This window comes from Anarhichas minor, unplaced genomic scaffold (genome assembly GCF_050575085.1).
Source record: "Anarhichas minor isolate MPS153535 unplaced genomic scaffold, ASM5057508v1 ptg000006l, whole genome shotgun sequence".
In the NCBI taxonomy this organism is placed as follows: Eukaryota; Metazoa; Chordata; class Actinopteri; order Perciformes; family Anarhichadidae; genus Anarhichas; species Anarhichas minor.
This window is the reverse complement of record NW_027466452.1, coordinates 3,055,284-3,067,084: the sequence shown is the minus strand read 5'-3', so window position 1 is coordinate 3,067,084 and position 11,801 is coordinate 3,055,284. Positions and strand designations below refer to the sequence as shown.

The window sequence follows — 11,801 nt, the reverse complement described above, 5'->3', positions numbered from 1 at the left end:
TGACGTCACATCCGTTTGCGTATAATCGACTCCTAAATGATATGGATTAGCATTGAGCTAACGTGTAACTCAACAGAAAAGCCCATCCACATGAGCAGAGAGTTGCGGGACCCGCTCAGCACGAGCGAAGACACAGAACCCGGAAGTTGAAGTGACAGCGGAGGTTTTTCTTCTCCAACCCCCTCACGTCCTGACCTGGTTAGTGAAGACCGGTTCTCTGTGTTAGCACTCTCATGTTGAATAACGGTGTCATTACATGATAAGCTCGCTCTTCATTAAAAACAGCAGGACACGCGCTGACCGGACGGTCCAATGACTAACAGGCTTAGTTAACCTCCTCGCGTTGTGGTCGTAGAACAACATGGCTGCAAAGAGCAGGTGTGTGCTGCGGATGCTGTTCAGTGGACTCAGAGCTCACACTGTTTGGTACCAGAGCTCAGCCTCGACCTCCCGTCAAGGACGCCCGCTGTGGAGACCTCAACTCAGACACCTGAGCTGCTCATATCCGGTCTGCAGGTCAAGGTCTCCAACCACAGGTACCATGCAGTCATTTATCATGTCACTTAGACCACACTGACTGGGACAGTGACCCCCATACGGGTCCAGGATGTGAGTACAGTAATGAGTGGTATTTAGTTCATCCAAAAACTCCAGGAAAGGAGGCTGACGTGCCTCCTTTCATGTCTCCTTTAGCATCCTTTTCGAAAGGAAAGAAGATAATACCTTCCCACAATTCATATCAACCGCTGCAACGACATTTAAAGGGACGGCAGACCCACGTCATTAACATAATTACGTGGCCTATCGTAAATGGAGTTGGATTATTTTTATTTTATTTATTTTTGTGTTTTCCTAAATTCTTACGAATTCTCATTCACATCATCAAAAGTGGTTAGGAAAAGTTTTGACTATTCGACGGCAGCCAATGGCTCTGTTCCTTTAAGAGTCTCATTCTGTGGTCCCAGTATGGCCAACATCAGGACCTGCTCCAAGTCGAATGCAGCCGTCATTAATGGTATGAAATACACCGGCGTGTTTCCTGCAATGAAGTCGTCTACCGTGAAACATTTATATGGATTATATATATATATATATGTATTTAAATCATTATCACATTATGCATTTATACACACAGAGGTGTAACAAATTATGCAAAATCACATGAACTAATCAAGCTTATGTTGAAAGCAACAAATTGCGTTCCACTGATAGCTACACATGTGTTTGTTATTTAGTAACTCGGCAGCATTACAGCTTGGAGTCATTGATTTGGACGATGGGAATGTGTAGAAGATGACATATGACCACAACAATCCCAGTTATCGTCCAGCCACAATGTTCTCCTTGTTCCTCTTCCAGGTCCCAGCAGTCTGTCGTTCAGGAGTCACACCTGTGGAGAACTGAGATCGGATCATGTGGGTGAGGAAGTCACTCTGTGTGGCTGGGTCCAATACCTCAGGTATTATTCTGTTACTGCCCACGTTACTTTCAAACACTGGGGGCTTTAAATAGCAATGAGAGGTCCACCCTATGGGGACCATGAATGTCTGTACGACGTGTTGTTCCAGACCATCTAATAGTCGTTGACATGTTTCAGTCTGGATCAAAGATTGACGCTGCTATCCCTAAAATTACTAAAAATGCCCTGAAATCCTGTGATGTACACGGCACGTTCATTTTTACTAACTCAGCCCTGTCAGTAAGGCCTCTATATATGGAAGCTCACAGGGACTTTATTATAATATTCCACGTATGTATTCGTTGTTTGAGTATAAATGAAAATGCAATAATCAGGACAATATTCAAATGTTGATTCAGATTTGAAAATTAGAAAGCAATATAAACAGTGTAACCTGATTTCATCTTTTATGCAGGCAATATTTAAGTCAAAATGAAAAAGCATTTTTCTAACCATTTGAAAATTGAAACAGTGTTTGACTTCACCTGCTGTACAGTGGACAATATTCAAACGTTAATTCAAATTTGACGACTAAAATGCAAAATATAACCTCTCCATACCTTACTGCACCATTCTATCTGGGATAAAGAGAAAATATGCACTTGCATCTAAATATTACAACTTGAGGGTTGCAAAGTTACATGAAATAGTATTCTAACCATGTTTCTGCCTCCAACAGGCAAGACCTGTTTGTCATCCTGCGAGATTTCAGCGGCTTGGCCCAAGTTCTAATCCCTCAGGACGAAGTAAGGACGAGTACAACAAAGTTCTTTTTGCAACTCAAGAAGTTGTGTTTTACTAGTGTTTAACCTTTTATTTCCTGTGGTTTGAAGTCTGCGAGTCATTTGAAAGCAGCGCTGCGTGATCTCACGGCCGAGTCTGTCGTCAAGGTAACGGGAACAGTCAGAAGACGACCCGCGGGGCAGGAGAACAAGGTGTGTGTGTGTGTGTGTGTGTGTGTGTGTGTGTAACATTAAATCATGAAAAGAAGGTCCCCTTATTCATATGAGGTATGGAAACAACAGCATGTTTTACTCTATTGATTCGTCTCTATTCACTTGTAACTTACTTGTAGCGTTACATTGAATTGCTGTAATATGCTGATAAGTGTTAAATGTGAATGTGAATTATCTGGGTGTTCTTAAAGAGACTTCCTCTGAGCGGTGGTGGTTGGCAGAGCAAACATTGGAAGTAGTCTTTTCTTATTCATCTTCTCATTGAACAGGGGATGCCAACCGGAGAAGTAGAAGTCCTGACTCACGCTGTGGAGGTTTTTAATGTGTGCCGGAAGTTGCCTTTTGAGATTAAAGACTTTGTTAAAGTAAGTTAACAATTTTACAAATGTTCAAGCAGGTAATGTGATTTATTATCGTTATTAATCATGAATTGTGTTTCTGTTGTACAGAAGTCTGAGTCTCTGCGGATGCAGTATCGCTACCTGGACCTGAGGTCCTCTCAGATGCAGAAGAACCTCAGACTGAGGTCTCAGCTGGTGATGAAGATGAGAGAGTTCCTCTGTAATGTGCACGGTAAGGAGAGTGGGATTCACTTCCTCTCTCGTCTTTTGTTCATTACAGCTGGTGGTCGTCCCAAGCCGGGAAACACTGTGGCAGGTTGCTCATCCGTCACACACAGACTGACCAACACACCTTTGTCTGTCGACCTGCCTCAAATTAGAGGACAAGGAGGAGACTATGGAAGCCCTGGTTCTGGTGAATTCTGGTGATCCATTTTCTAAATCTGATCTGATTTGTTTTCTCTCGTGTGTTTACTTAAGAACAGGTGAAAGGTTTTATCAGGAGAATCTTTCTTCGTTCCTTGAATGTTTTTTTCATATGTGAAACGGGGGGAAAGGAAAGTTTGAGAATTATTTTTTGTCAGGAGCATTTTTTCAAGTGTTTGTTGTAATTCTCATTTTGGCCACAAGAGGCTGACGTGCACCACTACTCCATGTGCTAAAGAAGACTAACAGCATCCATGTTTTCTTCCAGGTGACTTTTAATGTCTCCATGCACAGATACTGCATGTTAGGGAGTTATGTAACATTACTGTCATGTCTTTCTTTTGGCTAGAAATGTATTTCTATCTGTCTTTAGGGAAAATATGAATGCTTTAGTCCTCTTTAGAACATAGTGCAGTGGTGCACTTCAGCCTCTTGTGGCCGAAATGAGCATTACAACAACAAACATCTTGACAAAACTTTTTATTTCACCTGGCAAAACATGTTTCACAGATGGAAGAAAGTAGATGAGCAATTTAAAAAGGTTATCTTAACGAAACCTTTTTGTTTCACCTTGTTCTTAAGTAATAACACCGGACAGAAAGCTATTCAGATCAGATTTAGATAATGGATCACCAGAATAGTTTATTTTTTCTCTCTTGCTAGATAGAAAACAGTAGAATCCAGGTCCTCATTGTTTAAGCGTGTCTATGCTTTTGTCATTTGAAGGTTTTGTGGACGTGGAAACTCCGACCTTGTTTAAAAGAACACCGGGGGTAAGAATGTCCTTACCCCCCTTAACGACACAGAACCAAAGTCACTTTAACCGTTCTTAAACAAACACACATTCAGAGGAGCTAAGAATTTGTCTCTTTTATAATCAGTTTGGGTAAAATATAATTTGTCTTAAATTTAGGGACATGATATAATCTCTGCTTCCCTCAGTCTCTGTTCATTCTTTTGTGTTTCAGGGAGCCAAAGAGTTTGTGGTTCCGTCCAGAGAGCCGGGCCGGTTCTACTCTCTGCCCCAGAGTCCACAGCAGTTTAAACAGCTTCTGATGGTGGCTGGTGTAGACAGGTGGGGTGACGGCCTGAGCACAGAAAAACTGTGTGTGTGTGTGTGTGTGTGTATGGTGTGTGATCTTTTGTTAACAATTCAAAGGAGTTTAAGAAGTCTTTGTCTATGTTCATTGTTGTCACGGTGACAGGTACTTCCAGATGGCTCGGTGCTACCGAGATGAAGGCTCCAAACCGGACCGGCAGCCCGAGTTCACCCAGGTAACGTGGAGGCGGAACGGGGAAAACACTGACAAAGTGATTTTTTTAATCTCACAGGTTTTATCTTGTGACTTTATTGTACCTCTTTATGTCGATAGTGACGGGTATTGGAGCTGAAATATTCCAGTTTCATCCAGACCAGACTAGATCCGGGAAATTTGGTATTTGTTCCCATACTGGGACTCATACTGGGACTCATACTGGGACTCATACTGGGGCCACCTGGGTGAAAACTAGGCATCGCTAAACCATAAGGGAACTTAGTCTTTGTCTAAAATATTACTCAATATTATAAACACCTCATTCATCACATTTCGTTAGCTGGTGCTGGATTGAGTAGCACAAAATATAGCTCAGAAGAATATCAAAAGAACGCCAACGACCATACATATGGCACGTAATATAAGATAAATCTTTTGCATCATTCATGTTTCTTGTACCTTTGGTCTAGATGCTGACTTTGGTTTGATTTGTCCTGTTCTTTGATCCAGGAGTGCCTTGCTCGTGGTCCTGGTGTTGACTTGGACGTAGCTAGGTGGTTTCACAGTCCTGACCCATGTTCATCCTCTCGTTATCTCTCCCAGGTAGACATAGAAATGTCTTTTGTGGACCAGGCCGGCATCCTGTCCCTGGTGGAGGGTCTTTTACAGGACTCCTGGCCTGCAGAGAAAGGTCCCATTACGGTCCCTTTCCAAACCATGACATATGAAGAGGCCATGAGAGACTACGGTGTGGACAAGCCCGACACCAGATTCAGTATGAAGGTGGGCTGTTTGAGTTTTTTTTAAATGTCACCGATATGATATCAGAACGGATCTTTCTGCAGCAGAAAGGAATTAAGCTCATTAGATGACTGTAATTACTGTTCTAACATCAGTGGTGGAGATTTTAATTTTAAGATAAGACCTGAATATACAACTCACTGCTGTCAAAGGCAAGTCATGTTCCTCTGAGTATGATATACCAGCATGTTTCTGGCTGTTTAAGCACTCGTGTCTTTCTGTCTGTCCGTCCAGCTGATCGACCTCCGACAGCTTTTGTTATCCACGGAGATTGAATTCCTCAGATCAGCTCTCAGCCAACCGGGAGGCTCCGTCCAGGCCGTCTGTGTCCCCAGTGGAGCGGTAAGACCAGAACCTGTATGTTCCTGATAAAAAAAGAAATCCATCAGAGCATGCTGGACTTATAATAATGATGAGAACCAAAGACAGAACGATGCTTGAGAAGTAACAGGCTTGCTGATATCTTGCCTTTGTTGACCTGCGTCACAGCTGTCGGACTCACACGATCCTCTCTGTCTCGTGTTTGACCACAGAAACTGTTTGCTGGGAAAGATTTGGAAGAACTGAAACAAACAGCCAAGACTCAGTTCAGCCAGGTTGGTTTGTTTGTCCTCTTACTTTCTCAACCTCTATTGTCTTGAGATTTGTTTTTGTCATGGCACTATTTCATGTTCCATCAATTTCTTGTTGTTTTGTATGATTGAGCCTTGTAGCAAATACAACCTTTGAAGCATACAAAGTTTAACTATCTTCAAATCAGCATTTCTTGTTAATATTGATTATTTGTGACTTTTAAAACAGCATCCGTCAAAGTTGCAAAACATCTTAAAGGGATAGTTTGGATTTTTTAAAGTGTGTTTGTATGAGCTTCTTCTCCATAGTCAGTGTTTTACTACAGTAGATGGAGTTTATAGAAATGGACAGGAGCAGAGTAATGTACTGCTTACCAAATCTATATCAGTTTAAGTGTACGTTATATCTAGAATATCTTCACCTCTTTAGCTTGCTGTCACACGGTCCTTACTGAACTGAACTTATCTATGATCTCTTCAAAGCCACAAGACTAATTTGACAAAAACACTAACTTTACCTCACAAAACAAGGGAGTTGCTGCCTTGATCAGTTGTTGTTTTTCTATTGTGTGACTTTGGTCTTTTAAAGGAATAGTCATTTATATATTTTTTGCCTCATTTATTTATTAATTTCAGTATTTATCTTACAGACATTTATTTATTTATCTGTTATGAACTTCAATGGCATTCCGTAGATCCAGGGTCACTTTTCTGCAAGGCAATTTCATGGCAATCCATCCAATAGCTGTTGAGACAGCGATCCAATATCAGCACTCTAACTATCCTCTCAAAATTTCTGTCTGATGCATCCGAAGCAAAAACAGAGCTTCAGCTTCACAAAGGTTTATTTTGCGAAGGTGCAGTTTTATTGTTTCCACCCAGTATTGTCTCAGTATGTCTTTTTTATGTTGTCTCTTCATGTGGGTATGTTTGGTCCCAAGGAGCTCAGCGTGGTGCTGGTCAAAGCCGACGGGACTTTGAAGTCTCCCCTGAAGAAGTTGCTGTCTGTCTCGGCCACAGACGAGCTGCTGCAGAGGACCGGAGCCAAACCAGGAGACCTGGTGCTGATGGTAGCCGGGTCCCTCCACACTGTGGTAAGAGACCCACTGACGTCAAGGGGAAAAGTTATTAACATGACGTGTGTATATGTTGATTCTATCTCCTCCTGTCTCTCCAACCTTCCCCTTCCTGTCTCACGGGTCCTGCTACGCCCCCACCGCTCGCAGCGCCCGTTGCTGGGTAATCTTCGTCTGCGGTGTGCGGAGCTCCTGGAGTCACGCGGCGCGTCAGTCCGCAACCCCTCAGCCTTCCACTTCTTGTGGGTTTTGGACTTCCCCCTCTTCTTGCCCAAAGAGGAGGACCCGGAGCAGCTGGAGTCAGCTCATCATCCATTCACTGCCCCACTGCCGGAGGACACGCAGCTACTCTACACAGAGCCACAGAAGGTAGTCACGTAGATTCACTCTTATCTCAGTGTCTTCTTCTATTCCTTTTTGCAACGGTTAGAAATAATCATGCGCGTCACGTGGGATGCATTCCAGGTACGCGGTCAGCACTATGACCTGGTGTTGAACGGCTGTGAGATTGGAGGAGGCTCCATCCGCATCCACAAGGCCTCAGAGCAGCTTCACGTCCTGAAGAGTGTCCTCAAGGTCAGTTATTGTATAACTTGAAGTTTTAGAATCAGGTTGAATAAATGACTGGTCATAACTGCTTTTTATCCTAACTGTGTCCGCTGCAGGAGGATCCCAGTCTTCTCTCTCACCTGCTGGAGGCTCTGGACTCCGGAGCACCCCCACATGGAGGCATTGCTCTGGGTGAGGTCAACTCTGCACTTCACTGAGCTGGTTTAGCAAAGTAAAAGGGAAAAAAAGTGTATTTTTACACATTTTATTTTTCTTAATTAGGATGCTCCCTTAAGCAAAAGGGTTTACCTCCAAACTAGACCCTGGATCATGTCCAGGGTCCATATATTGAATATGAAGAATGGAGCAAGGCGTATTTGCTGCCAGTCGCGGATTGACCTATCTGGCTTGTTTCCCACAGAGTAAGATCTGATTGAACTTTGACACGGGTCGGAGACCGAAATCTGCCAGGCAAAATAGAGTGCTATACATAAACATGTGCTGCGGGAGCTAGCAGGGCTAGTGGGCTAACAACAACAGCTCACAGTTTATACATCTATGAGCTGCAAGTTATTGACATTGCAGTTGAGCAATACATTTCATTAGATGAAAGTAATGATAGATTCAAGGTTAATATTGAAGAGTAAACTTCACTGAAAATAAAACTATTAATATATCTAAAGACAAACACAAAGTACATGGATCAATTACAGTCGGCACAACATTTCTAAATACATTTCTAAATAACTGTTTAGTATTGCATATCTGCCAACGTCTGCTACACGTCTTCTCCATACCACATATGTGTGATAGGCCAATGTTGGTGGATGAGGTATCAGTTGGGCTGTAGTTCTCAGTTCAACTGATGAATCATACCCAGTAAGAAAAATATCAGCAAATCTAGGACTATAATACAAGTTGTACACTTTGGACCATTTTGGGTTCAAATATGAGAAACGTTATGAAATTGAATGAGAATTAGAAAAAAATTATTATAAAAGTGATTTTATTATCAAGTTAAGTTTTGAGTGAATTTTTATTGGTTATAATTCTTATTTTATTATAAAAACTTAAAAAATCAATCACACGCCCCCGGCCTCTCTTCAGATAGCAAGCGCAACAATTGCTTATTACGCAGCATCAAAGTTAGCAGTGTTAGCTACCTTCTGTTGGCTTGAGGAGCCAATGTGATATATTTAATACTGCTACATTCATAAGCTAAAAGGTGAAAATGGTTATATATTTATTAAGTCATTTTTTAACTCTTCCATGCTTTTCTAGGTTTGGACCGACTGGTCTCCATCATGGTCGGCGCTCCCAGCATCCGTGACGTCATCGCCTTCCCCAAGTCGTTCCGGGGTCATGACCTCATGAGCTGCGCCCCTGACTTTGTGTCTGAGGAGGAGCTGAAGTCTTACCACATCTCTGTCAAATGGCCAGCAGCGCGAGGAGCAGGAGAAGAGGGGAAGTGAGGCGGTAAAGAAGGAAGCGATAAGGAGACATCAGAGGAAGGGATGATACCTGATGTGTCAGATCTTTGCAACCCACACAGCAGAGGTTCGAGAGGACAATGAGACGAGATGAGCAGACAACCAGCTGTGAAGACCTCTGTCAGCCAGCCGGCAGATGTGAGGAGGAGGAGCTGTGGCTTCATCTCAGTACTGTCACTTTCTAATGGAAGAGAAAAAGGGACCAGCGGACATTATGGAAATCTGAAACATTAACTGGTTAAACAAAGAAGATTGTTTTCAAGTCTCACTGACAGCTAACAACACTTAAGGCCAGACTGATATGTTGGTTTATAGATACTGAACCTCTGTTGTGGTGCTTAGACCAATGCCTCATACAATCTGTCTTTAATAACAGAAAGATTTATACGGACAATTTCCTCAATTTAAGGACGAATAGCTCAACTGAATCTAAAGAGCTGCTTATTTTGTATTGGTTTGTGTCACATGATGTTGTTTCAGACCATATCTCACCTTGATAAGAATAAACATCTGGATAAACTGTAAAATCCACAGCCCTCGTTCTGTGTAAAAACAGCTGAAGCTAATATGAGGCTTCAGCTGTCTAAGTTGTGGGCGTCTTCCAAATGTAGTCTTTTTATCATGTGGATCTAGATGGTGTTCCCTTGCTGAGTTATGTGAAGGGATAGAAACACAAAGAGAGAGTATTGCACCCAAAACATGATGACTTCTGAAGTTACTCATTTGGAACGAGCACCGTCACTTATACTGGAATCGCTTTAAGAAGGAAACCTTTTGTGGTTATTGAGGACAAGAGGAACAATTGACATTAACAGCAAAACTATTTCAATGTACTTATGATTATTGCTATGAGACAGACTTGGACAATGTCAACCTATCTTTTAATATACAAGTTTACAGGGGATAAAGAGAAATGAATGTCAGCTCAATTTAGAAACTGCAGATACAAAACGGCACACTAACCTAGGACTGCATTAAAAACATGGTTTGAATATTCCTGATTGATAAGATAATGACCAAAAAAACACATAGACAAGAATGTTCACTTCACGTGTAGATACAAGTGCTTCACTGCACTTGAAGGGCCGGTGGAATTTGTTTTCTGTGCACCATGAGAGAAAACAGGACCAGATTTACTGAGGCTTTACAATTCAATCCAATTTTTTATTTTTATTTTTATTTTTTACACTTTATTTTTCTGCTTTTCACCAGACAGACAGACAATACATGCACAAAAACGTAAACATAAATTAAAAAAATTTAATAAAAAATAGGATCTGGATTGCTCTGTCTCTTCAAAAACATGGTAACTCCTGTGAAATATTCAGGTTGTGTTATCGTTGACATGTAAACATCGTCCATTTCTCCCACTTCTCACGACATCGCTCCACTTGAGCTCTTATTCTATGAGTTAATAGTTCCATATCATACATTTCAGTCACAATTTTCAGCCATCCATCTTGTGATGGTGGATCTGCCTTGTGCCATCTCTTCGTGATAGCCTTCTTGCAAGCTGCTAGCAAGATCTTCAGTAAATACCTGTCTTCTCTTAACAGTGTCTGTTGTCAGATTACCTAAGTAGAGAAAGATAAATGACTTTGGTATATCATAGCCCAGAATTTGGACTATAACCATATGGACATTTCCCCAAAACTGTACAATTTCCGGACATAGCCAAAATACATGGGAGTGGTTTACATTTACTGCCCCACATTTCCTCCAACATGGCTGGACAATAGACAGACATTTATTTGTAATTTGGGGAGTAATAAAGAATCTGATTACATTCTTCCAACAGTGTTCTCTCCAAATACGCGAGGATGTTGAAGACTGTTGTGTCCTCCAGATATTCATCCTCTGTAATATTCACTCCCAAGTTCTTGTTCCCATTTCAGTTTTACATAAAAAGTTGTATTTTCTAATTTTTCCATCAGATGTTGATATATAGTCGATATGATTCTATATTTCTTTGAGTTGTAAGCTCCTATTATGGTTCTAATTATTCCATTTTTATCCAAGTTAATTTTGTGCTTTATTTCTCTGTCGAAAAAGTCCCTTAATTGCAGATATCTGAAGTGATCCTGGTTATTTAGTGAGTATTTGTCTTTCAGCTCCTGGAAACTCACAACGCTTGCTGTTATTCCTCGTGAAATCCATTGTTTGAACCTCAGATCGAGAGTACCCGGGATAAAATGTCTATCATAGGCTATCCATCGTAGAAGCCTGAGCTCTTCTTCTAATCTGTATTTTCTTATCAGTTTAAACCACATCTCTAATGTAAATCGGGTGACAACATCCATCTGGTCAAGAAAATCTTTTGCTATATTTCTGTCTCCGATAAGGCTTTGAATTTCCCTTCCTTCTACATATCGTTCTAGGTTTTTCCATTTAGCTTCATAATCATTGGTACACCAATAAATGACTGGTCTAATTTGAGCTGCATGAAAATATGCCCTAAGATTTGGTAATGACATGCCCCCTTTATGTTTTCCAATCTGTAATGTTTCGTATTTGACTCTTGGCCTTTGACCTTTCCATATAAACCTTGAGATAACTTTATCCCAGGTTCGAAATTGTTTCTCAGGGATCTCGATTGGTAGTGACTGAAAGAGATAGAGGAGTCTTGGTAGTATGCTCATTTTTATAGTGTCTATCCGTGAACTGAAATCTAGTGGAAGAACAGCCCACCTCTCCAAATCATTCCTAATGTCCTGATCCACTTTATTATAGTTGGCTTTATATAGATCATCAATACTTTTTGTTATAGTAACCCCAAGATATGTCATTCTTTTAGAACTCCAATTTAAGTTAAGTGTTCGTTGTATAGTTTCGGTTGGTTTGTAGTTCAGTGTTAAAATCTCTGTTTTTGACAAGT

At 41.3% G+C, this 11,801-nt stretch overlaps 1 protein-coding gene across 2 annotated transcripts; it reads left to right on the top strand.

Annotated features, from left to right (window-relative positions):
- The first annotated feature begins 15 nt into the window (after window positions 1–15).
- On the top strand, window positions 16–9,453 carry dars2 (aspartyl-tRNA synthetase 2, mitochondrial). Of its 2 annotated transcripts, XM_076079498.1 has the most exons (18): window positions 16–198; window positions 286–536; window positions 1,360–1,459; window positions 2,139–2,205; window positions 2,293–2,394; window positions 2,685–2,780; window positions 2,865–2,988; window positions 3,909–3,955; window positions 4,151–4,257; window positions 4,388–4,457; window positions 5,042–5,221; window positions 5,474–5,581; window positions 5,773–5,835; window positions 6,753–6,905; window positions 7,038–7,256; window positions 7,353–7,463; window positions 7,553–7,628; window positions 8,718–9,453. In XM_076079498.1, exons 2-18 carry the CDS (start codon window positions 362–364, stop codon window positions 8,906–8,908), a joined length of 1,989 nt encoding a protein of 662 aa, XP_075935613.1. In that variant the 5' UTR covers window positions 16–198; window positions 286–361; the 3' UTR covers window positions 8,909–9,453. The 2 variants fall into 2 exon arrangements, with proteins under 2 accessions (XP_075935613.1, XP_075935623.1); XM_076079508.1 differs by having other exon boundaries at window positions 16–536.
- Window positions 9,454–11,801: the final 2,348 nt, after the last annotated feature.

What these genes read in the sequence shown, in the direction of transcription:
- dars2 (XM_076079498.1), top strand. Translation starts at nt 362, where the DNA reads ATGGCTGCAAAGAGCAGGTGTGTGCTGCGGATGCTGTTCAGTGGACTC. An exon ending in ATGGTGGCTGGTGTAGACAG is followed by an intron (nt 4,258 to 4,387) that starts GTGGGGTGACGG and finishes TCACGGTGACAG; the next exon opens with GTACTTCCAGATGGCTCGGT. An exon ending in GGCAGCCCGAGTTCACCCAG is followed by an intron (nt 4,458 to 5,041) that starts GTAACGTGGAGG and finishes TATCTCTCCCAG; the next exon opens with GTAGACATAGAAATGTCTTT.